This window comes from Arvicanthis niloticus, chromosome 13 (assembly GCF_011762505.2).
Source record: "Arvicanthis niloticus isolate mArvNil1 chromosome 13, mArvNil1.pat.X, whole genome shotgun sequence".
Taxonomy (NCBI): domain Eukaryota; kingdom Metazoa; phylum Chordata; class Mammalia; order Rodentia; family Muridae; genus Arvicanthis; species Arvicanthis niloticus.
This window is the reverse complement of record NC_047670.1, coordinates 63,852,451-63,879,328: the sequence shown is the minus strand read 5'-3', so window position 1 is coordinate 63,879,328 and position 26,878 is coordinate 63,852,451. Positions and strand designations below refer to the sequence as shown.

General features: G+C 43.8%; 1 protein-coding gene across 17 annotated transcripts in view; it reads right to left on the bottom strand.

Moving 5' to 3' along the window:
* The window catches only part of Ppp6r2 (protein phosphatase 6 regulatory subunit 2), a 66,944-nt gene extending 53,297 nt beyond the window's left edge, over nt 1-13,647 (bottom strand). For 7 of the 17 annotated variants that reach the window (XM_076911873.1, XM_076911876.1, XM_076911877.1 and 4 more), the window contains exon 1: nt 13,411-13,615. Coding sequence is in view for 5 of the 17 variants with exons in the window: in XM_076911870.1 (XP_076767985.1) it covers nt 13,411-13,517 (107 nt within the window). In the remaining 12 variants the exon portion in view is untranslated. Of the gene's footprint in view, nt 1-13,410 lie in introns of all 17 variants that reach the window. The other 10 variants (XM_076911870.1, XM_076911871.1, XM_034516147.2 and 7 more) reach the window with 6 other exon arrangements.
* Nucleotides 13,648-26,878: the final 13,231 nt, after the last annotated feature.

The window sequence follows — 26,878 nt, the reverse complement described above, 5'->3', positions numbered from 1 at the left end:
TCTTAGGAAGATGCCTGGTGAATGTGTAATAGAAAAGAACACATGGTTCCAGAACAGAGCTGTCATGATGACCACTGCCACCAGTCACCCCAAGCAATGACAGAGAACCACAGACACATCATACTAACCTACTTATTAGAGACAGAGTAGCCACACTCTGCTTGTTCTCAGTACAACAGTGCTAAGAAAACCAGAACCAGAATGGGAAGCCCTGGCCAAGGGCTGGCAGGAGAGAGCATACTCTCCTGTGAACTGTGGCTGAGACTCTTAAGGGAAAACAGCTAGAGACAAATTTGGAGGGGAAAAACAAACAAACAAACAAACAAACACTGCCAGGGCTAGAGAGATCTCTCAATGGTTAAGAACACATAACCAGCCGTGGCTGGAGAGGTGACTCTGACTGCTCTTCCAGAGGATGTGGGTTCAATTCCCAGCACCCACATGACAGCTCAAAGCTGCAACTCCAAGATCTGACACCGTCACACAGATATACATGCAGGCAAAGCACTGATGCATGCAGGGCAGTGGTGGCCCACTTTTTCAATCCCAGCACTCAGGAGGCAAAGGCAGGCAGATCTTTGTGATCCAGTCTAGCCTCATCTATAGAGAGAGTTTCAGAACACCCAAGGCAACACAGAGAAACCCTGTCTCAAAAATAAAAGACAAAAACAAAACAAACATCACCAATATACATAAAATAAAAAATTATTTAAAAAAAAAAAATAACACTGCTTTTGCAGAAGACCTGAATTCAGTTCCCAGCACCCAGAGAGTACAGCTCACAGCCTATAACTCCAGCTCCAATGGAACCTGATTCCTCCAGCCTCCAAAGGCACCTGCACTCACAGGCACACACACACACAGCCATAAACATATACACTTAATTAAAAGTAGCAATAACAACAGCCAGGTATGGTAGAACATGCCTTTAGTCCCAGCACTCAGGAGGCAAAGGCTGGCAGATCTCTGTGAGTTTGAGGCCAGCCTAGTTTATACAGTGAGCTCCAGGCTACCAAGGCTCCACAGTGAGACTTTGTTTCAAACAAGTAGTAGTAATAACAACAAAAACAACACAAGAAAAATTGCCAAAAGCCAGGCATTGTGTACAGGCTTTGTTTGTCTGTTTTAAGATTTATTTATTTTATGTATATTGTTGCTGTCTTCACACTCCAGAAGAGGGTATCAGTTCCCATTACAGATGGTTGTGAGCCACCATGTAGTGCTGGGAATTGAACTCAGGACCTCTGAAAAGAGCAGCCAGTGCCCTTAACCTCTGCACCACCTATCCAGGCCTGTTTGTTTGTTTGTTTGTTTGTTTTGGTTTTTTGAGACAGGGTTTCTCTGTGTAGCCCTGGCTGTCCTGGAATTCACTCTGTAGGCCAGGCTGGCCTCAACTCAGAAATCCGCCTGCCTCTGCCTCCCAAGTGCTGGGATTAAAGGCGTGCGCCACCACCACCACCCGGCCTGTTTGGTTTTTTTTTTGAGACAGGGTTTCTCTGTGTAGCCCTGGCTGTCCTGGAACTCACTCTGTAGACCAGACTGTCCTCGAACTCACAGAGATCTACCTGCCTCTGCCTCCTGAGTGCTGGAATTAAAGAAGTATGCTACCACCAACCAGCCAAAAGAGTGATTTGGGGAGTAAGGGGGTGGGGGTGGGGGTGGGGATGGCACATGCCTTTAATCCCAACACTTGGGAAGCAGAGTCAGATAGACTGTGAGTTCAAGATCAGCCTGCCTCAAAAAAATAAAAGTAAATGAAATGACCCAAATAGACACAATATGACAGTAAAAACCACCAAGGAGGAAAGTGGGGTGATATGCACAACTGAAATGCAAACAGCAGCACAAAGGAACTAAGAGCCAAGGAACTCAAACTTTAGGGTCATCTCAGCCACTGTTAGGAGAAGCATCCACCAAGGCTCTCACTGCATGGACTCTGCTATGTGTGGGCACTGAGAAGGCCCAGTCATTCAAAGCTCACAACAATTCAGTACTGTCTGTTCTAACTTCCATTCACAGGCAAAAAACAAAAGGTTGCCATGTTGGTCATTTCTTTTACACTTCCTTTGATGACTTCTTTTCCTTTTATTAAATGTACTAGACTATGGCTACCTTCTTGAGAAAACATGGATTGTGCCGGCAGCCATTCCTAGGTTCTTCAAGTCCTCAAGTCTGTGTTTGTGCCCTGTAATACATGGTTTAGAAAATGACAGTGTATACCTCACAAAGTAATCTGGAGCCAAGTGAGAAATTACTCATTCCTGAAATCCTAGCACTCAAAGAGGCTGAAGCAGGAGAGTTAGCCTGATTTCAAGGCCAGCCTAAGTTATATATTGAGTTACAGGCCCACCTAGGTTTGGAGTAAAATTATATTTAGAACACACACCAAAAACAAACCAAAATATATAATTTATATAAAGTGCCCAACATATGCACAGCACTGTAAACCCATAATAAATGTCAATAACTGTGTTATTCATGAATGGGGGAGGATGATAGGGAAAGAACGGGTCAGAGAAGGCTTCCGTGAATAATCTAGCTCAAGCCTTACTCATTCTAAATTAATGACCACAAACCTCAAGTAAACATTTAGTGTAGCCTGGATTCTTAGTCTCTCTTTAGGAAGCTGGTTTCCCTCTTACACTAATGGTGATAAAGCTTAAACACAGCTCTTACCTCAACAGGTGAAATCTGAGCCAGGAACACTCACACGCTCACACCTGTAATTCTAACACTCCAGAGACTAGGCAGGAGGATTGCCATAGATTTGAGATAGCCTGAGCAATATAGCAATGCTGACATTAGCATGGGCAGTCAGACCCTATATAAAAATAAAGAGGCAAAGTTTCTTTGCTTTCCCTCCACTCTCAGCAGCTCTTAAAACTCACTATAACCAACAAAGGTCTCAAGACAGGTATCAAGCCTCATCTCAAAAGGCTCCACAGCTTCCACTCAGTACCTTTGAATTCACTGACTAAATGTGAACAAGCTCCCTCAGGCCTCCCTAATGATGGCAAAACCATCCCTGCAGAGAGGCATAAACATCCAGCTGCCCAGGTCTACGAGTAAACCACGGTGACAACATGGAGAAGAGAGGAGAGCATCCTGCTGTGCACGGCCCACACTGCCACCCAACCTGGACTCATAACTTTTGTTTTAAGCTACTAATCATTAGAGTGGGTTGTACACAATAACATAAATCATAAACCACCTTAATCCTTTCTGTTTTTCCTCATCTTTCTAATATCCTTATTCCCTTAGTTCACAGGAGTGTTAACACCTCCTCTCCCCTCCGTCAACACTAACAACCCATCATGTTCCCTGACCTTCCTTCTGTCACAAAGAACCCTGCCCCCATCCAAGACCAGCCGCTCCATCTCCATGTCTTCCCAAACTGCCCCATCTGAGACCTTTCCCATTGGTATCTCTAGTCTCCCTCCTCCTCTAGTGCATACATACACACACACACTCATTTGACACATGTCCCACACACAAGTGTCTCTCCAGTACCCGGTGCTGTGCCTTGCCTTCGCTGAATTCTCGGACACCACATCCTCCTCCAGCTTCAGAGCTACTCCTGGTCAGCCTCTACCCTGCTCAGTCTTCATCTTTCTTTTCTCTTTGTGCCATGTGTAGAATGTCATGGTGAAAAGTGCCAGACTCAACTCAAAGCCACAACTTTTGGATTTCACAGCCCTGTCTGGTTGGCTCCTTTCAATTAATAATAAAAATGTTGTGGACTTGGGAGGAAAAATAAAAATGGGTACCAGAGTCTAGTCCTAGCACTTAAAAGGCTGAGAAACAGAGTCACTTGTCACTTGAGACCAGGAGTTCAGGGCCAGCCTGAAAACATAGCAGGATTCCATCTCTTTTAAAACAAAAAAGTTTGGTGTGCTAGCTGTATTCAGGGTTCTCTAGAGGAACAGAATCAAAGAAAAAAAAATATATATATATGTATGTATATGAAGATTTATTAGAATGTCTTACTGTAATCTGACTAGTCCATCAATGGCTGGCCAAGAATCCAGTAGCTGAATGCCTTGGCTGATCTTTACTCTAAATTGGAATCCTAAAGTAGTTTCTAATACCAGTGAATACCAAACTAATGCCTCAGCAGAGTAGATGAGCTGGCTATCAAGAGTGAGAGCAAACAGGCAAAAAGCAAGGACTTCCTTTTTCCTTGCTCTTTTATGTAGGCCACACCAGAAGATGTGGTCTAGATTTAGGGTGGGTCTTTAGACCTCAAAGAATCCAAATTCAGGGTGGGTCTTCCTGCTACAAATGATCTAATTAAGGCGTACCCACCTGCTTGGGTTTTAGTTGATTCGAGGTATAGTCAAGTTGACAATCAAAATTAGACATCACAGTGGCACACACCTTTAAAGCCAGAACTTTTTGAATCTGAGGTCAGCCTTACCTACATAGCAAGTTATAGGATGGCCAGGATTATCATACATAAAATCTCATCTCAAAAAAAAAGAAAAAATTGTATCTCACATACACAGAGAGAGAGAGAGAGAGACAGACAGAGAGAGACAGAGACAGAGACAGAGAGAGACAGACAGACAGACAGAGACAGAGAGAAAGAAAGCTCTGATTCAAATAGGGTGGAACAGCTTTGTATCAGACTAGAGTACCTTTCCTGCAGATAATAATTGTAAGTTCTGAACAAAATATTAAAAATCTGGGCCGGGAGGTGGTGGCGCATGCCTTTAATCCCAGCACTTGGGAGGCAGAGGCAGGCGGATTTCTGAGTTCGAGGCCAGCCTGGCCTACAGAGTGAATTCCAGGACAGCCAGGGCTACACAGAGAAACCCTGTCTTGAAAAACCAAAAAAAAAAAAAAAAAAAAAAACAGATATCTGAAGGCACTGAACAAATGAAAACTAGGATAATTAGACAACCATTGAAAGGAAGCAACTAGATGAATAGCTTTGACTTGAAGATGCTTCTCAGTTCACTTAAAGTACAAAATAGAAGTTCAAGTTAACGGGGCTGGAGAGATGGCTCAGTGGTTGAGAGCAGGTACTGATCTTGCAGAGGACCTGAGTTCAGTCCCCAGGACTTACACCTCCACCTGTAATTCCAGCTCCTGGGGAATCTGGCCTCTGGCCTTTTTAGGTCTGTCTACTCACATATGTATACACACACACACAAGTTCAGAGTTTAGAATGAACAAAAAGAAAGTCTAACAAATACGGAAACCCTAGGTTTGCATTAAACTTCTCTCCAAATCCCCAGACAGGACAACAGATGAAACTGCAAAGAAGAAAGCAGAAAGCACTTCCTGCTGCTGTGGGTGTGCCAGTGGTGGAACACAGTCTATGTCTGACTCCGAGAGCAGCTGCCACAGGTGGAAGCCATCCAGAACTGAGGAGACAGTATTTGGAATCCAAATCAGAACTGCCAATTAGAAGGATTTTCTACTTTAATACAGAAGGGTCACGATTTATAAGAACCATGTACTAGAACTAATGACTGGGACCTAAAACTTATGTTGAAACCCAAAAGACCCATCCTGACAAATGTCACAATCAAGTCTTGATGGTATTAAGGTGCTGTTCCCATAATAGCCTAACCAAACAAAAGCCAACATTCTTTCAAAAACATTTAAACAGTAGTGTGTGTGTGTGTGTGTGTGTGTGTATTTGTAAGAGTGCAAGCAGACATGCCAGTCTATGTGGAGATCAGAAGGCAACTCTGTGGAGTCACTTTTTCCTGTTTAGTGGGTTCCAAGGATCTAATTCAGGTAGTTAGGCTTGCGTGGCAGGCACTTTTACCCGCTAAAACATCTTGCCAGCCCAAAACTCAACATTCTTATTGGGGGTGTAGCTCAGTGATACAGTACATGCTTACCCTGCACAAGGGACCCAGTTCAATACCAGCAGTTAAAAAAAAAAATGGGGGAGGGGGAGCTGGAGAAATGGATCAGCAGTTAAGACCACTGACTGCTCTTCCAGAGGTCCTGAGTTCAATTCCCAGTTCACAACCATCTGTACTGGGATCCCAGGCCCTCTTCTGGTATGTCTGAAGACAACTACAGTGTCTATACATAAAATAAATAAATAATTCTTTTTTTAAAAATTGGACAGAATATTTTGTTGCCAGCTGTCTACCAAGCATAATGCTGGAATATAGCAATAGAAAATCTTTGCCTGGCATTGTGGAACACACTTGTAATCCCTGAAAGTGGGAGGCAGACTAAGTAGACCAGAAGACAGGCAAGGCCAACACCAGCTACAATGTTTAAGTTCAGCCTGGGCTACATGAGGCCCTGTATCAAAGGGGGAAAAAAAGGAAAGAAAGAAAAAAGTCTCAATTCTCACTGAGGAGGAAAAATATTTAATTTAGGCCTAGAAAGTTATTGTGACACCTTTAAATAAATATTTTGTTGTTGGTGGTGGTTTAGTTTTCTGCTTTTAAAGACTTATTTATTTTATCTGTACGGGTATTTTGCCTGCATGCATATATGTCTGCACCATGTGCATGCCTGGTGCCATGGATCCCTGGAATTGGAGTTATAGACAGTTGTGATCTGCCATGTGGGTGCCGGGAACCAAACCTAGGTCCTCTAGAGGAACTAGAGTGCTCCTAACTTCTGGACCATTTCCAGTCCCTGGTTTTAATCAGAAGAGGCAGGCTGATTAAGCTCAAGGCCCTCCTGGTCTACAAAGTGGGTTCCAGGCCAGCCAAGGCTACACAGAGAATCCCTGTCACAAATCAAACAAAACAAAACAAAAAAACAAAAAACAAAGCAACCTGTGCCACTCCACCCAGCTTTTGTTCTTCTGTTTTCCTTTCTTTAGACAGGGTCTCATTTAGGGTCCAGCTCCAAAGTTCAGATTCTCTTGTCTCAGGTTTAGCTAGGATTATAGATGTATACCACTATACTTGGCAATTTTATAGGTTTTAAATATATCAACACAACAGTGCAAAAATGATAAATAAACCTAAAATATTACAGTTAAACTAAAGGGGAAAATAGAAACTATCTTAAACATAGACAAAAAAAAATTATTAGGTAACCAATAATAGCTGACGTATCATAAGCAGGGACTAGAAAACAACGAAATAAGTTCTTCAAAGAGGATTTCTACAGCCAGCAGAAGAATCTTTCAAAGAGAACAGGCAGGGCCTAAGGACCTACATCAGTTGAAAGAATGCTTGCCTGGAGTAAATGAAACCACAGTCACGCTGTAATCCCAGCACTCAGATGGTAATGGCAAAAGGATCCAAGTTCAGAAATTCAAGGTCATTCTCTGCCCAAGAGTCTAGAGTTAGCATTGGCTTATAGGCGAACGTGTCTCTAAATAAGTAAAGCCTAGCATTCAGGAGGCTGAGGCAGGAGGATCCCAAAATCAACCTGAGCAAAATCTCATCTCAAAAGGAGGTCAGGAGCTGAGCAGGGCTCACCCTGTACTCTCAGTAATCCAGAGGCTGAGAAGGATCCTCGTGATTTCAGGCCAGCCAGGGCCATAGAATGAGACAATCTCAAGGGGGGAAAATCTGGCTGAGAATGTAGCTCAATGGCAGAGCACCTGCCTAACATACAAAAGGCCCTGGGTTCAATTTCCAATATAGCCAAAAATGACTGTATAGATATTTATATAGCATTTTGCCTAAAGTGATGGCTCAAGTCTTTTAATCACAGTACTTAGAAGGCTGAGCAAGAGGATAACTGAGCTTCAGACCAGCCTGAACTACAGAGACAGCACTGTCAAACATATACAAGGTTTGACCCTAGAACAGAAAAGACGAGAAGGAAAGAGGGAGAGAAGGGAGGGAAAAGAAAGAAAAGAAAGGGAGAAAAGGAGGAAAAGTTGGCATTTATAAATATCTCTTCATAAATTTGCAAGATCCTCCTCAACACCAGCAAACCAGATCACACACATGAAAAGAATGTATACCACGCCAAGAGTTTATACTAAGAATGCAGTTATTTTTAACATCTGAAAAACCAATCAATATAACATACCACAAATCAATGAAAATAAAATATTCTGAATTGATGCAGAAAAGGCATTTGACAAAATCCAACACTCTTTCATTATAAGAACATCCAGGGAGCAGTGAGATCACTTAGCAGGTAAGTCACTTGCTACACAAGCCAAGTGACCTTATTCTCCAGAACCCACTTAAAGGTGGAAGGACAAAGATGACCTCATGGACTTGTCCTTTGACTTCCATATGCACACCATGCCACACATACTCACATACTAGACACACACAGTAATAACACATGCAACCATGGCACGCACATACTCACATACTAGACACACACAGTAATAACACATGCAACCATGGCACACATATATTCACGTCATACACACACAGCAATAACACATGCAACCATAGCACACACATACATATCATATACACACACAGTGATAACACACACAACTGTGGCACACACATACTCACATATCATACACACACACACAGTAATAACACATGCAACCATGGCATGCACATAATCACATATCATACACACACAATATCTTTTTTTTTTTTTTTTTTTTTTTTGTTTTTCGAGACAGGGTTTCTCTGTATAGCCCTGGCTGTCCTGGAACTCGCACTCACTCTGTAGACCAGGCTGGCCTCGAACTCAGAAATCCGCCTGCCTCTGCCTCCCTCCCAAGTGCTGGGATTAAAGGCATTCGTCACCACCGCCTGGCCTACACACACACAATAACAACACACACAACCATGGTACACACATACTCATATACTACACACATAATAATAACAAATAATTATTTAATTCCACAAAATGGAAATAAAGGCAACTTTCTCAACCACCAAAGGCCCAGTATTATCACTTTTATTTAACACTGTTTGGGGGCTTTTACTCAATGCAATAAAAAAGTAAAACAAAAGGCATATCAATTGTGAAGGAAAAATAAAACTATTTTTATTTGCAGATATAATTATGTAAATCCAAAGGGATATATTATGAGAACTAGTAAGTTATACAATGTCACAGAATATGACAGCAAATATATCTTTGTACAATAACAAATAATTTAAAACAATATAAAAACATTCATGATACCACCAAAAAGATAAAACAGCTCAAAATAATTCAAGTGAAAAAAGTACCCTTACAGTGAAAACAAATTATTGCTAAGAAAAAAATCTAGGGCTGGAGAGATGGCTCAGCAGTCAAAAACACTGTCTGCTTTTTCAGAGGTCCTGAGTTCAATTCCCAGTAACCACATGATAGTTCACAAGCATTTATACTAGGATCTGATGCTGTCTTCTGGCACACAGGTGTACATGCAGATAGAGCACTCATATGCATATAAATAAATAAATAAATCTTTTAAAAATCTAAATAGGCCGGGCGGTGGTGGCACACGCCTTTAATCCCAGCACTCAGGAGGCAGAGGCAGGCAGATTTCTGAGTTCGAGGCTAGCCTGGTCTACAGAGTGAGTTCCAGGACAGCCAGGACTACACAGAGAAACCCTGTCTTGAAAAACAAAAAAATAAAATAAAATAAAATAAAATAAAATAAAAATCTAAATAAATGGAGAAATAAAATTAAGTGCACAGATAAAAGACCCACTAATTTAACTCTGAATTTGATCTATAGATTCTATAAAATACCAATCCAACTCATAGCAAAATTAATCACACACATTTAAAAGCTTATTCTAAAACTAGCAGGACAAATTGGGTAAAAGAAGTTTGTTATGTTTTTGGAGGGGGGCACCCTGGGGGATGAATGGATACACACACACACACACACACACACACACACCAGGATGGCCTTTTGATTCTCCTTTTATTCAGCAGATTCCAGACTGCTGAAATCACAGGTGAGTGTCATTCCACGCAAGGTGCATATATTTTATAATTCCATTTAAAGTCTGAAGACCTAGAAATTAATCTATAGTGACAGAATAAGAACATCAATTACTTGAAGATTGAGTGAATGGTTGTAATGACTGAAAAGAACACAGGAAATTTTCAAGGGAGTTAGAAATGTTCTATATATTGACATGAGAGATGTCCACAGTAAAGTTTGTTTGTTTTTGAGACAGGATCTCACTATGTATATGTAACCCTAGATGACCCAGTAGTCATTATACAGATTAGACTGGCCTTGAACTCAAAGAGATCTGCTTGCTTCTGACTCGTTACTGCCAGAATTAAAAGTATGAGCCACCTCAACTGGCAACATTAATGTTCATACTTGTTAAAACTTATTAAATTCAAACAGATAAGATTTTCCTGGGTATGAAATATACTTCAGCTGGGCAGTGGTAGTGCATGCCTTTAGTCCTAGCACTTGGGAGACAGAGACAGGCAGATTTCTGAGTTCGAGGCTGGCCTAGTCTACAGAGTGAGTTCCAGGACAGCCAGGGCTACACAGAGAAACCCTGTCTTGAAAAACCAAAAAAAAAACTAAAAAAAAAACCAAAGAGGGATTGATATGTAGCTCAGTTAGTAGAGTGCCTATTGCATGCATGAAGCCCTGGGTTTAATCTGCATTATATAAATTAGTCATGGTGGTATACCCTTATACCCTGTAATCTAGGCACTTGGGAGACAGAGGGAGGGGAGCACAAGTTTAAGGTCACCCTCAATCTATAGAGCAATATTTGGGGTCACACTCATATTTGAGTAAAATTAGATCCTGTCTCAAAAAAATAAAAAAGAAAAAAGAGTTGAAGGAAGAACAATTTCATGACGACATCTTTGTGAAGACTACACGAGAGGATATGGATAACACACTTAAAAAGTGTCTGGGCCTGCCAAGCATGGTAGAACCGGTCATTATTGTTATTAGTTTAAATATTAAACATCACCCTTTCCATAAGGAGAAAGAGAGAGGAAGGATGCAGAGCCAAGCTGCCTCAAGTACAAACTCTGGCTCTCTTACAGGAGTCTCTTTATCTCTGAAACAGGGAAATTACAGCTCTCATAGTCTACGGTTACGTTGAGGACTTGATGAGAAATTCCCATAAGAATTAAATACAGAGCTGGGCATGGTGGTGCATGCCTTTAATCCTAGCACTTGTGGGGCAGAAGTAGGTAGATCTCTGCTAGTTCTAGGCCACTCTGGTCTATATAGCAGGTTCCAGAACAGCTGGGGCCACATAGAAAGACTTTGTCGCCAAATAAATAATTAAATGCAATGGCACACAATAAATACTCAGCACATTATGATGTGCACTAAGTAAATAGCTATTCCCAAAACTTTAAACATCTCCCTGCTCAAAATTGTCTGTTCAGCCTTACCACTCCTCTGGGTGTCACAGCTGTGAGTAAGACACATTCCCCCTAACGACCCCTAGGCTTCTTACAAGTCTCCCACTGCTCTCAGCCAAAAGAAAACCTTGCTTGCTTCTCTAACATGTAATAATTCCCTCACATATCACTGCTGAAAACTAGCTTCTCTATTTAATTAAATGATGGTACTGTCCAACCACTTGTTCCACCGAGAAGCCTGGAAACCTCTCTGAGCTCTCTCATTCCCTCATACCTCTCTTCAACTGTTACTCGCTTCTCTAAGAAGATTCAACAGCTTTTCCTCCAAAATACCTCCCTAAGTTAACGACTGAGGTCTGAACCACAACACTCCCCTCCTATCCATGTGCCAAAATTCATATAATCATAACACCCACAGCTTTATCTCCAGCCTATAAATTCCCAACACCACCACCACCCCAAAACCCAGCTCCTTACCGAAGGCTGTAAGGCTGACTAGAACACCAACATTCTCAGCCAACCTAGACATGACAGTATTATCTAGTTCCTGCAAAAGATCTGGGCTCTTCCTATCTCCTCCCTTCTGTGTTGAAAGGCTCTGTCCTGCTCTCCCAGCCTCCTCCTTAAAGCTAGTTTCTTTCTGGGCAGTGGTAGCACACTTTAATCCCAGCAGTTGGGAGGCAGAGGCCAGGCGGATCTCTGTGAGTTAGAGGCCAGCCTGATGTACAGAGCTAGTTCCAGGACAGCCAGGGCTATGCAAAGAAACCCTGTCTAGAAAAAAACTAAACAAAATGTAGCCTCTTTTTTGCATCCAAGAGCTCACATGAGAATTAGAGAGGCTAAAGGGAAGACCCAGAACATAAAAACATCAAGAGATGAACAGACTGAGTTGGGAAAACCTTTTAATTCCAGGCAAAGGTAGGCAAATCTCTATGAATTTCAATCCAGCTTGCTCTACATATAGTCAAGACTACATAGCAAGACCCTGTCTCAGAAAAAAGCAGAACAGAAGAGGCATGAAGAGATAAGAATGAGGACTGAAGCTGATTAAGAGTGGCCCTGGCTTTTGATACCGGCTCGAGGGAGGCAGAGGCAGGCGGATCTTATGAGTTCAAGGCCAGAGTTCCAGGACATCTATGGCTACACAGAGAAACCCAGTCTGAGGAAGGGGGAAGGGAGTGGGGAGAATGGGGAATGAGATGGTAAGAAGCCAGCAAGCAGCATAGTCAGGTCGGATACAGATGAAGGTGTCAGTGAAAGTCTGGAATAAGGCCTAGGGACAAGGATGAGGATGGTGACAAATTGAAGGGAGGGGCTACAGCGCAAAGCAAGAATTGGGGAAAAGGACGGGACAGAGAGCTGGTAGTGAACCCCAAGAGCCCAGTAACAGATTGGAAACAATCTTCAGCAAGTCAGTCCTCAGCCGCAAGGATACAAAGTAGCAGGTGAAGAAGTTTCAGCTTAGGGAGGAGCATGGGCGAAGCAAGAGATGATGGGGGGGGGGGGGGGGGGCCCAGTGGTAGGAAGGCAGTGGGTGAGTGATGACAACCGGGGAATGACCCGGAAGAGGAATGGGATGGGAAATAAAGGACAATAACAGAGCCAGTGCTTGGCAGTGGGCACTGGTAGGAGGAAAGTAGTCGTGAGGGAACACTGGATAGGTGGAAAGGTCACCACCAGCAGGCCACTGATGAGGAAGGTGGATAAAAAAACAGAGATGAGACAGGGAACTCTGACAACTCCCCCGCTCCCCGCCCTATATCCAAGGTCTGCCACACCTTTACAGGCGCCGACAGAGGTGAGGGGCTTCGATAGGAGCAGCGGTGGACCACTGGGAGGGAGGACCAGGCGGCCACTAATAGGCTGAGGCCGATTCCGAGAGTGGGAAAACTCGCTGACCACTGACAGGCATGAGAGGGGATAGTAGCTAAAAAGGATGCTGACTGCCAAGAAGGGTGAGGAAGGAAGGAATGAATGAATGAATGACGGAAGTGGAGCGTGCTGGCTGACAGGGGTGCAGACTGATGGAGGCGCTGACCCCCTGACGAAGCGCAGGGTGACAAAGGTGCTGATCTACCGACTGGGCACTGACTGCACTTGCTGACTGACAGCAGGACGCTGACTGATGGAGAAGGAGGGGGATCCCTCCTCTCCCCGGGCCAGAGGAAGCAGCGGCAGGCGCGCGGCCGCACTCACCTGCCCCGCAGGCTGGGGGGGTCGCGGCGACTCTTCCGAGGCCCGAGGGAGGCCAGGACGCTCGCAGAGGTGAAGTGCGGACGGCCTGGAGCGGGCCGCACGCACATGGGCCCGGCCCCGCGGCGCGGCGCCTTCGGACTCGGGCGCAGCCGGCGGGAGGTTCGGGACCCGCTCGGGACCGGCTCGGGGCCGCGGGCGAGATCGCTCCAAAATGGCGGCGGCGGGTTCGCGCGCGCGCTCCGGGGGGCCCCGCTTCCGCGCAGGGCTGCGCGCGCGGACGGGGTCGGGGCGCGGGCGCGCCCCGGGGGCGGGGCCAGCGGAGGAGGCGCAGAACCGCTGCCACCGTCCCGGGTCTGTTCGAGTGGCGCTGGAACGTCCTGAGGCGTCCCCGTGATCAAGCTGGCTGTGCGAAAATCTCTGGGCTTCTTCAGTCACCAGAGCAGCAGCGCGCAGAGGCCTCTACGTCCTCTTCTTGAACTGGACTGCCAGCGGACCTACTTGGTTTGGGGGGATTTTTTTTTTTTTATGGGTTTTGGGTTTTGTTTTGTTTTTGTTTTTTGTTGTTTTGTTTTTCGAGACAGGGTTTCTCTGTGTAACAGAGCTCTGGCTATCCTAGACTCTCTTTGTAGACCAGGCTGGCCTCGAACTCAGAGATTCTCCTGCCTCTGCCTCTGTGTTGGGATTAAAGGCGTGTGCCACCACGTCCCGCCCTGCCGTGTTTTCTTTTCCTGGATAACCCGTCCTGGTTGCCCAGGGTCTGTGCACGTCACATACGTGTCCATCTAACATGGGTTGAAATGAGTTCAAATTAAATTAATCTCTAAAATGAGACTGATTTCCGGTGGCAGCGTGGGCCGTGGGAAGATATCACAAATAGACATGAAACATGTGAGGAATGTGTCAACACATGCTAGTTATGAACTCACTCCCTTTTAGCTGCAAGTTCACTGCCGTTTGTGCGAAAATGTAACCCGGCGTGGGTAGTGCACTTGGGAGACCAAAGCAGGAGGATAACGAGTCCCAGGCAAGCAAAACATTGTCGTTCCGGTGTATTGGCGCAAGTCTTTAATACCAGCACTCTAGAGGCAGGAGAGATCTCTGCCAGTTCGAGGCTCGCCTAGTCTTCTCAGCAAGTTCCGGGTCAGCTAGGACTACAAAGTGCAAAAATGTCTGAGGGTGAGAGCATTTGGGCCCTTCAAGTATTTTTTCCTTTGAAGTGGTGCTGCTTGCTGTTTTTTCCCTTTTTTCAGCAGAGGGCGCCAAAGAGACACTGTTGGGGGAAAGGAAGGGAGGGGGGGTGTTGTTCTTACCCTGTTTGGAAAGCAAAATTGGAGGTACCTGGATTCACGTGTGGTCTCTGGCAGTAGTCCGCAGCACAGCTTTTCCCAGGCCATCATGACTGAAAGTGATTCTGGGTAAGATTTACCCTAAATATAGAAGCTGGATGTGCTGCAGAACCGGGGCTTGTGCTGGGATACCAAATACAGGAGATGACCCACTAGTCCCAAGACCCGCAGCAGTGAGCAGGTGCAAGCCTGCCCCTGACCTTTACACATCCAGGCCAGGGTTCGTGAATCAGAAGCAGCTCCGGGCACACCCTCTCCCCAGACACACACACACCACACACAAACACACATGCCATTTTGTGGTACTGGTCTGACATGTATAAACTAAGGAAACAATACCGCTGAGCTGCATCTTCTGCCCTTTAGCCACCACCACCCCCTTTTTGAACTGGGCATTTAGTCCCAACATTTGGGAGATTAAGGCAGGAGAATCAGTAGTTTAAGATCAGCTTTCGTCACATACTGAGTTCAAGGGCAGCCTGGGCTACTGAGACCTTGGTTTTGTTTTTTGTTTGTTTGTTTGTGGTTTTGTTTGTTTGTTTGTTTTGTTTTTGGAGTGTTGTTGTTGTTTCTAAACAGGGTTTCTCTGTATAGCCTGGAACTCACTCTGTAGACCAGGCTGGCCTCGAACTCAGAAATCTGCCTGCCTCTGACTAAAGGCGTGCTCCATCACTGCCCTGCCAGATCTTGTCTTAAAATACCTTTTGTTTGTTTGTTTTGAGGGCATAAGGTCTTGCTAAATTGTGCAAGCTAGCCTTGAACTTGTGGCATTGCCTACTCTTTTCACACCCACACTGAAGTCATCAGCAAATCTCTTGTTCTTCTTGTCTGTATCTAACCTGTAAGACCAGTTTCTCTCATGTGGCTGTAAACAGTGTAAATGGGCCCCCTACTTTTTATCCCGGAGAACTTGCTGCAGGCCCTTCAGCCTGGTGTTCAAAAGGATCCAATTAAAATAAGTCAGATCACATCTCTGACCTCAGGGCTTGCTGTCTCACCCAAGATGAAAGTAAGAATCCTTGTTGTTGCCCACAAAGTTGTTTGTGATGTGATGTCTCTTTATCTGCTCTGCTCCTATTATTTCACTTAAGTCGTGATAACCTCCGGCCCCAGGTCAACTGCTCACAGGTCTCTGTATCTTCTCAGACATCTCCCCTTTTATTGCTATGCTTGCCGATTTGCCTCATAGATACTTATTTATTGTCCCCCCCCCCCCTCCTCCAGCAAGGGCTTCCCCGACTGCTCCATCTCAAGCCTCAGGCTTACATCATACCAGTTTTATAGCCTTGTCTCTGGGTCGGTCTTTCCTTCTTCCCAGAGGTATCACAATCCAATAAGGAGACCTGAAACCGCACAATGATTTCAATGGAGAACGTTCAATATGAAAATTATCAATTACAGGAATATTTTTGAAGAAATAAAACTATATTCAAAGGGGGAGGGGGGACTCTAGGAAGACAGTTTATTCTCCCAATGGGGGTTCATTCTTTCTTAGAGAAGTTTGACTGCATCCTAGTTGAAGGCAGAGACATTCCCTGGGCTGTCCTGAGCTATTCTGGGTAGAACAGCCATGCACTATAGAATGGAGCTTATAAAGAAATACATCTTCCAAAGAGCAAGCAAGGTTGAGCAGTAACCAACCACTGGGGCGTCAGTAAGCATTACTGGGAATCACCGTTAGGGAGAGCAGTCAGTGGGAAACACCAGAACCTGATGAGGATGAGAAGAACGTGTGTCTGTCCCATACCACTGGCAAGTACACAACAGAAGCCAAGGTGGAGAATGGACGTGAAAAGACAGAGTCTCTTCTGTCCTGTCGAAACTTAATATAGTGTGGGTAGGAGTGGGTTTAGATCTGATGTGGTAAGTGGGAAACTGGACAGTCAACTCTGTGAACAACCTTGGATGCAACAACTACATTTCCAGCTAACGACTGTGCTCTTGGGGCCAACAAGATGGCTCCGTGGACAGAGTCAATCTCTGCCAAACCTGACAGTCTGAATTTGACCCACATGATCCACGTGGTAGAGAGAAGTGACTGCCAGACTGCCACAAATTGTCTTCTGACCTTCACAGGAACACAGTGGCAGGCAAATGCACACACAAAGAAAAGTAACTTTGAACAATTGTTCTGTATCATAATCCCTACTCTTTCCCTAAAAATGAGGTTATGTACACTTCCAGAATTATTTTGGTCACTCACTACTTTACTCCCTAAGTGCAGTTGCTATGCCACTGAAAAGTTTTTTATGCTAACATTAAATAGTGACATCATCAGCCAATGACTTATACTTTTTGAAAAGAGGAAGAAAAGGAGTATGCACAAATATATAACAAATTATTAAGAATATACGAAGCTACTACATTCCTTGCTTCTGTAATTAGTGATGATATATAATTGGCACGTGTTGTCTTTAATCATTTATGATGTACACAAAACACCTAGAACAAAGACAAGTATTGCAAAAGGACCAAAGAGTGAACTTTTTCACTAAGAACACTGAGCAAAAAGTTGTTCACCAATAAGATGGAGAAAGCAAAGCTGTCATACAAAATCAGTGTGGCATCAGCACTGTCAGAACAGGCCTAGTAGTGGCCTGAGTTGTCCTTCCCTCAAGAGACCCCGGGTTTCTGTTCCAAGACAGACCCAGGCACCAGAATCTCCAGAAAGGATGAATGCAGGCAGAACTACACTTATATACACGTAATCAAATTACTGTGGACCAAAGACAGAAGAATCATAAAAGTAGCAAGAAAAAAAAAATGACTCACCAACATTAAGGAGAAGCAACCATAAAGTTTATAGCTAACAACTCATACAAGACCACAGAAGTGATAAAATTGCAGTGTGAAGGAAAACTAAAACCTGTTAGTGAACAAACTCTGTGGCAGAGGTAGGCTGAGCTCTGTAAGTTAAAGGACAGCCTGGTCTACAGAGTGAGTTACAAGACAGCCAGGACAGAGAAACCCTGTTGCAAAGAAGAGGAAGAAGAAGAGAAGAAGGAGGAAGAGGAAGAAAAAAAGAAGGAGAAGAAAAAAGGCAGAAGAATACTGGAGAAATAGCTTAGTCACTACATTAATTACTATGCAAACATGAGGACCTAGGTTCGATCCCAAAAACCCACATAGCCAAGCCTAGCTGAGTGGTGGTGGTGTACACTTTTACCCTCAGCATTCTGAAGGAAAAGGTAGGCAGATCTCTGAGTTCAAGACCAGCCTGGTCTACAGAATCTGTTCCAGGACAGCCAGGACTACACAGAGGAACACTGTCTTGAGAAGGGGGGAAAAAAAGACAAGCCAGGTCTAGTGATTGGGGAAATTAACTTAGCAATTAATAGCACTAGCTACTCTTCCAGAGAACCTGGGTTTGATTCCCAGAGACCACAAGTCGACATACAATCTTCTGTAACTCCAGTCCAAGGTCGACTGCTGGCCTCTCCTCACAGATAAACACTGTTTGTTTTGTTTTCTTTTGAGACATGGTTTTCAGTTTAAAACAAGAATAAAAAGGAAAGAGAGGACATGACTGCTCCTAGGTTTGATAGAGGAAAAGTTTGTCATAGATAAAAAGGAGAGCATAGCCAGAGGCAGGGACATCTGGGAGAGTCCAGAGCAGACACAAGCAGATTGAGCTGAGCCTAGCCATGTGGGGGAGAGGGAGGGGAATGGAGAGGAGAGTGAAAGGAACCAGGTGCAGCAGCCAGAAGGCCAAAGGTACAGAAAGGGCAAGTAACCAAAATGGCTAGGCTCTATAGGGAAGAGCCTCTGGGGGAAGAACAGCCCAACCCCTGTGCTAGAGAGCTCAGCGTAGAGGCTCCGGTATGCCAGCTGTTACTCTGTAACAGGTAGAGGAATGCTGAGACAACCTGGAAGCCAGGTCCTCTTCGATATATTAAATAGGCCCCTCGGCCGCAGGTTTCTCTGTATAGCCCTGGCTGTCCTGGAACTCGATCTGTAGATCAGGATGAACTTGAACCTGGAGATCCTCCTGCCTCTGCCCCCAAGAGCTGGGACTAAAGGTGTGTGTCTGGCTATATGTATTCTTTCCCAGCAGAAATTTTTTTAAATGATGATCAGAATGCAGAAGAGACTATTAGACTGGGAAGGATGCCAGGGGAGAACAGAAGGACAGGAGTGTAGGTGTGATCTAAGCATGATCTATATATCATATAGATCATAGTGAAACCACTAAAATTACAGTGAAATGGGGGCACGCCTGTAATTTCAACAGTTAATAAGTACAGACAGTGGGATCAGGACTCAAGGTCGGTCTCATCTACATAGTGAGATAAAGGCCCATGTTGGCAACAAGTCACCCTGTAACAAGAAAATGAAATGACTACTTTGTACAATTAATACATGTCAATAAAAACTGCCTTATAGCCGAGCTACAATAGTAGCTAAACTAGAGGTCACCTAACCCTGCAGAAAGTAGCGAAGTCCTCCAAAGCAAGATTCAGTAGCATATAAAAAGGATTATGTACCAAGAATGATGGGGTTTATCCCCTTATTCGTTTAGGATACAGAATTCAAGCAACACACTATGTTAATAAAGGACAAAACCACACATGATTATTATATTAAGGCAGAAATGGTATTTCATACAACTTGAAGTTGTTCATAATAAATACTCTTCACAAACTGGGGATGGATAGGAAATTCTGCAAGCTTCTGAAAGGGATCGATGGAAACCTATACATACCAAGTAAGATACACACTTAATGATGCTAATATTTTTCTAATAAGATTGGAGATGACAAGAATGTCTTCTTTCACCACTTTGATTCTGTATTGCACTAAAATTCTAAATAAATCCCTAAAACAAGAGAAAATAAATGGGCACATGGATATATGTGTATGTGGGTGTGGAGGCTGGAAGACAGCCGGGGGTGCTTTTCCTCAGACTTTATACACCTTCATTGAATTGTATTTTATTTTATTTCATGTTTTTAAGACAGAGTCTCTCACTGGCCTCACAAATAGGAGAGGCTGGCTAGCCAGCAAGCCCCAAGAAACCACGTAGCGGGCAGTGGTGGTGCACGCCTTTGATCCCAGCACTCTGAGTTCGAGGCCAGCCTGGTCTACAGAGTGAGTTCCAGGACAGCCAGAGATACACAGAGAAACCCTGTCTCGAAAAAAAAAAAAAAAAAAAAAAAAAAGGATTTATAAGAAACCACCTAGCTCCATTCCCAGAACTAAAATTACAAGCACATGTCATCACACCTTTTTTTTTTAAGATTTATTTCATCTTTTATTTCTATATACTTATGTTTGCATGAACAGGTTCCTTTGGATGATGACCTTAGAGGACAGAAGGTGTCAGATTCAGACAGTTGTGAACTAGCTGGCTATATGACATGAATCCTAGGAACTGCAATAATCCTAGGAACTTTGCAAGAACTGCAAGTGCTCTTAACCACTGAGCTATCTCTCCACCACCCCATTTCCTCTCCTCCCCTCCCCCTGATGACTCTTTGGGGTTCTTTAGTTTGCTTTTGTGTGTGTCTGTGTGTATAACTTATTTTATGCATGAGTGTCCTTCTGCATGTCCACCTGCATGCCAGGAGAGAGTATGAGATCCCTTTATAGGCAGTTGTGAGCCACCAGATTGGGTGCTGGAATTAAAGTCAGGACCTCTGGAAGGACAGTGCTCTTAACTCTCACATTTACAAAGTAATCATTTTCTGACTGAACTATCTCTCTCTATCTTCCCATACACACTGTTTTTGTTTGTTGGTTTTTGTTTGTTTGTTTTGAGATAGGGCCTCTTGACCCAGCCTCACAAGTCAGTCAACAGGACCTGTGAGAGAGTGTGGGGATGAGACAAGACAGTGTCTGATCAAGTCCCATTTGTTGAAAGGCAATCGTGGGTATATAAGCACAAGCAGGGGGAGTGCAGCTGAAGACACTTTACCACGTGTGCCTTGCAGCTGTGGACACTAAACAGCAAAACAAGATATGTCTGAGAAAAGAAAAAAAAAAAGATGTTTATCAGAGTGCACTCAGCTGTTGTGGGCTGTTGAAAAACAAGTCTCTTGTCGGGGTATATGGCCCAAGATGACTGCAAAGATGATAGCCGCTTTCTGCTAGGACTTGGCTCCCGACAGTCTCTCTGTCCTGGAACTCACTCTAGAATAGGCTGGTTTCAAATTCATATAGATCTGTCTGCCTCTGCCTTCCAAATGCTGGGATTAAACGCATATAGATGTGCCATCAGTACCTGCCTTTTTTTTTTTTTTTTAAGGTATACAAATTAGAAAGGAAGAAGTCAAGCTGGGAGTGATGGAGCATACCTATCATCCTAGGACTCAGAAGGGTAAGGCAGAATGGTCACCAGCTGAGGTCACTCTGAGTTACTATGTGAGACTATCAAGTATATTACAAACAAACAAGCAACCCCCCCCTCCAAAAAGAAACCTATGGGGCTGGAGAGATGACGTGGTGGTGGTTTGAGTAGGTTTGTCCCCCACTGACTCATGTGTTTGACTGCTTGGTCATAGAGAGTGGCACTATTTGGTGGTGTCACTGTGGAGGTGAGCTTTGAGGTCTCACATATAATCTCGAGCTATGCCCAGTGTGGAATTCTGGTCTCTTCCTGGCTGCCTTCAGATCAAGATGCAGAACTCTTGGCATCTCCAGCACTATGTCTGTGTACATGCTGCTATGCTTCCCGCCTTGATAATAGATTGAAACTCCAAACCTGTAAGCCAGCCCCAATTAAATGTTGTCCTTGTAAGAGTTGCCTTGGTCATGGTGCCCCTTCACTTTCCTGTAAGCCCCACACTCATTTGTATGTAATTCTTCCAAGATGCATGTGGTCCATAGAGGTGCTGGAGCCGTGGTTCTTGACCTTCTTCATGCTGCGACCCTTTAATACAGGTCTTCATGTTGTGGTGACCCCCAACCATAACATTATTTCATTGCACTTCATAAGTGTGATTTTGCCACACTTATGAGTAATATTATCTGATATTCAACCCCGTGAAAGGGTTGTTCAACTCCAAAGAGGTCTCAACCCACGGGTTGAGAACCATTGTGCTAAAATTATACAGGATGCAAAAGGTGAACTGAAGCAGGGAACTCCATATACATAGATTCCAGGTCATATTCTAGGATGGGGTGGGATTTTTCAGCTGCTGGGGGCACCATGCTCCTGTAAGTCCAATGAATTCATGGGTTCACTCAGTTGGATGGACTTGAATGGTATTTTTCCTTTGGCCTGTCACTCGTACTTTAGTAGTTAATAGATATTTATTCAACTCTCCAGGAAAAGACATACAATATTCATATAGTCCAGAAGTTAGAAGCTAAACATCTCTGGGGGATTATTCCTTGGTCTACCACATTGGAAATTTTTATGAAATTTTGAGAAAGATGAACCCTATGGAGACAGGAGGCAGGTCTTTATTTGTCTAGGTTAGGAGTGTACGCAAGGATGGAAGACAGACACAATGGACTTTCAAGGAGGTAACTGTCTTTCAGATTTTAAGACATATATTTTACTAGCTGATTTTAAGATGTCTATTTTACCCATGCCTATAATTTCAGACCCTAGAAAGCTGAGGCAGGAGAATCACCACAGTTTGAAGCCAGCCTGGCTCCATAGTACTACTTACTCATCCACAAAGGATTGCCTAAAATATAGTTCCTTTTAAAAAAAATGTGTTTCCCTACATGTGATGGTTTGAATAGGTTTGGCTCCATGGACTCATGTATTTGAATGCTTGGCCCATGGAGAGTGGCACTATTAGGAGGTGTGGCCTTATTGGAGCAGGTGTGGCCTTGGAGGAAGTGTGTCACAGCAGGGGTGGACTTTGAGGTCTCTATGCTGAAGCATCACCCAATGTGGCATGAGAACCTCCTCCTGGCCTCCTGCAGAAGACAGTCTCCTTCTGCCTGCCTGGTCAGATCAAGGTGTAGAACGCTCAGCTCCATCTCCAGAGCTTGGATGCTCCCATGCTTCCCACTGTGATAATAAAGGACTGAAGTTCTGAAACTGTAAGCCAGCCCCAATTAAATGTTGTCCTTATAGACTTACCTTAGTCTCTTCACAGCAATAAAACCCTAACTAAGACACTGCCTATTTAGACAGAGATAGATACATATGTGTATCAGGTGTGTGTGTGGTGCCTGCAGAGGACAAAAGAGGACATCAGAGCTCCTGAAACTGAAGCTACTGCCGATTGTGAGCTGCCCTGTGGGCTCTGGGAACTGAAGCTAGGTTTTCTGCAAGAGTAGCAAGTGCTCTTAACTATGGGATCATCTATTTGGCTCCCTCTATAGTTTCTTTTTTGCTAAATTCTAGTGCAATGTAAAATCATCTATGGTGATAGCCATCTTGATGGCTCTGTGAGTAAGGGCACTTCCCACTGAGCCTGCTTACCTGAGTTTGATCCCTGGAACCCACACTGAAGGAGAGAATCAACTCCCAAAAGTTGTCCCCTGACCACCACATACACACCATAATAGGTGCATCCCTCGCCACTAAAATAAATTAAAAATGTAAAAAATAAATAATAATAATAATAAAACAACCTGAGATAGCTCAGTAGGTAAGGGCATCGGCTATGTTTAATGCCTGGAACCTACATGGTGGAAAAAGAGAAGATTCTTGAAAGCTGTCCTCTGACCTCAACATGTGGGTTATGTGGCATGTATTTGCACCCTACCCTGAATAAACAAATAAGTATGGTGAAAAAAATCAGAATATTGGGGCTTGGGCATGGACACAAAGTCATGAGCTTTCTTGGATGATGGCAACTTTTTATATCTTCCTAATACTTGGGTTATGTAGGTTTGTCCATTTGTCAACAGATATTGAAGATTCATGCATTTTGATATATATATATATGATTTGCTTTACAAAGAAAAAAAAATCCTAGAAACAAATAGTAGTTAAGGATGAACCCATGTTCACTGTAGTTGTTTGTTGTTGTTTAGAAATGGTGTCACTGTAGTCCAGGCTGGTCCTGAACTCTAAGCAATCCTGACTCAGCCTCCCAAGTGCTCAGATTATAAGCATGTGCAGCCATACCTGGTCAATAATATGGGTCTTAAAATGAGTATGTCCATGTCTTCAACTGTCTTTTAAAATGATCTAAATGGATCTCCAGGCATGGTGGTCTATGTCTGTAATTCCCATACTGGAGAGATTAGGGCAGGAGGATTTTGAAACTGAGGTCAGCTTGGACTATGTAGCAAAACCTTCTCTCAAAAAAATACAGATGAATACATGAATCAATATACGATGGTGGTGGTAGCAGCACCTTTAATCCCAGCACTCCAGAGGCAGAGGAAGAAGCATGAAGATCTCTGTGAGCTTGGGGCTAGCCTGATTTACAGAGTGAGTTTCAGGACAGCTAGGGCTACATAGAGAAACCGTATCTTTAAAAAAAAAAAAAAAAAAAAATTAGTTGGAGGCATTGGAGAGATACCTCAGTGGGTAAGAGCACTTACTATTCTTTCTGAGAGGCCATGGGTTCAAGTTCCCAGAGCTCACATGGTGGCCTACAACCATCTGTAACTTCAGTTACAGATCTGATACCTTTTGCCTCTGCAAGTACCAGAGCATATGTGGTAAACACAAACACACACACACCACTCATACTTATAAAATAATGTTTTTTAAAACTTAAAAGATCACTAACTTCAGAGCTTCGGATAACAGTCCTGACCTGTGAGTCATGGTGGTTATTTGATGTTTAGCTAACTGCACATGTATGGATCACGCCACTTCTATCTTTTCCGATTCTAGCCAATAAAGACTCCTACGTGGGGAACACAGACTTGACACTGACTCTCATCTCCACATTTGACTGTCTTGTGAATAATCTTGCCAAACAATCCTGTCAGTGACTGGCCTCCTACAGGTGGACAAAATGGGTTTGGTTCATTTGCAACTGTGCAGTTGGTAGCAGTTTTCTTATTTATAAAATAATAGTTGTCTTAAACTCAACAAAATGTGGTAATTAAAAAAGATAATGATTTTGTGGCTCAGAAACAACCATAAGCTCACATCCCTGCTTGGAACCGCATGACTACTTTTGGCAGATGGGCTGTGAACTCATAATTTCTAGGCAACTAGAAGTCAAGTGAACAACAATAACAACAACCAAAAAAAAACAAAAAAAAAAAAAGGGGGGGGGGTTGATGGGGCTTTACAAGCTTTTTGGTTTTTCGGTTTTGATAGTTTGTGTTCCCGAGGTCAACTTGACCTTCCTGTAAATTCACATGAATGAAAAAAAGAAAAAAACTATTAGAAATTGAACCTGGGTGTGTACACCTTTAATCCCACCATTAGGAAGGCAAAGACTGGTGGACCTCTGTGAGTTCAAGGCCAGCCTGGTCTGCAGAGCAAGTTCCAGGACAGCCAGAGCTGTTACAGAGAGAAACCCTGTCTGGAAAAAAAAGAAAGAAAACAAAACAAAACAAAAGACTTGGAGATTGTTGCTGAAGCTTGCTCTAAGTAATTTTAAAAGAGGATTTAAAAATTGAAAACACTGCCAGGCAGTGGTGGCGCACGCCTTTAATCCCAGCACTTGGGAGGCAGAGGCAGGCGGATTTCTGAGTTCGAGGCCAGCCTGGTCTACAGAGTGAGTTCCAGGACAGCCAGGGCTACACAGAGAAACCTTGTCTCGAAAAAAACAAACACAAACAAACAAACAAACAAAAAAATTGAAAACACCAAAATTACACAGTATGCTAGATAGTATGGCCACTCTAACATCCTCAGTAGCCAGAGTTCTAGACCTTGAGGGATCCTCAAATCAGACACGGATTTACAAATTGACATAGAAAGGAATTTCAAGACTAGCCATTTTATGCTGGGCAGTGGTGGCTCACACCTTTAATCCCAGCACTTGGGAGGCAGAGGCAGACGGATTTCTGAGTTCAAGGCCAGCCTGGTCTACAAAGTGAGTTCCAGGACAGCCAGGACTACACAGAGAAACCCTGTCTCAAAAAACAAAAACAAAAGCAAACAAACAAAAACGACTAGCCACTTTATAAAGCAGAGTTTGGTTTGTTTGTATGTTTTTAAAATGGAAATATCTTTATTTATAGTTTAGGATTATCACAGCCCTTCCAGGACAATAAAAAAGATGGCTCTAAGACAATGACATGTGAAACTGCAACACGCTGGGGATTAGTACTTCTCACCCTCATTACTTCCATCAGCACTGTGATCAGACTTCCAACAGAATGAGAGTTGGGGGTTAATAAAAACATTTTAATACAGGCTTAAGCACAAGGGTAAAGAGAGACAATGTAGCCTGGTAATGGTGGCACTTGCCTTTAATCCCAGCGCTTGGGAGGCAGGGGCAAGCAGATCTCCGAGTCTGAGGCCAGCCTGCTGGTCTACAGAGTGAGTTCCAGGACAGCCAGGGCTACACAGAGAAACCCTGCCTTACAAAAACAGAGAGAGCTAGAGAGTGAGGGAGAGAAGAAAGAGGAGAGAGGAAGAAAGAGGGAGAAAGAGAGAGAGAGAGAGAGAGAGAGAGAGAGAGAGAGAGAGAGCGCTTTGTATGGGTGGTGATGGCTGCCTCTAATCTCAGTAGAAGCAGGCAGAGTTTTGGGAGTTCAAGATGAGCCCAGTCTACATATCAAGTTCCACACCAGCCAGGACTACATAGATACTGTCTCAAACAAGGGTTTGTGTTGGGGGGAGGGGGGCAGACTCAAAAGAAAGAAAGACACATCCAAGAGCATAGGTGTAGCTTCTCAAGGAGTCAGTAAGACAGATCCATAGGTATGGGTTCTGTAAGGGAGAGTTACAATTGTTTAGCATTGGTCATCTCTCCCATCTTGATGGTTCTCAGATTGGATCTAAGATTACTAACACCTCCTCCCCAGTTTTGATGAGGATGGGTGAGGTAGCTCTTTGGAATGTCTTGGATGGCAATCTTTAATAAAGTAAAACCAGAAACTACTAGGGTTGCCCAAGAGATCTAGTGTATGTTCTTTCCCTGTATGCCAGGGTTTCCAATTTCAATGGGAAATTCCAAGTTTACAGCAGGGAAGGGAGAAGGGCCTTAGTTGTTACTTGTGCTTGGGGCAGGGAAGAGGAAGGCTCTCCATTCTCCCTTCTTATGTTCCCCCAAATTTCCTTGTCTTTCTAGCCTGCC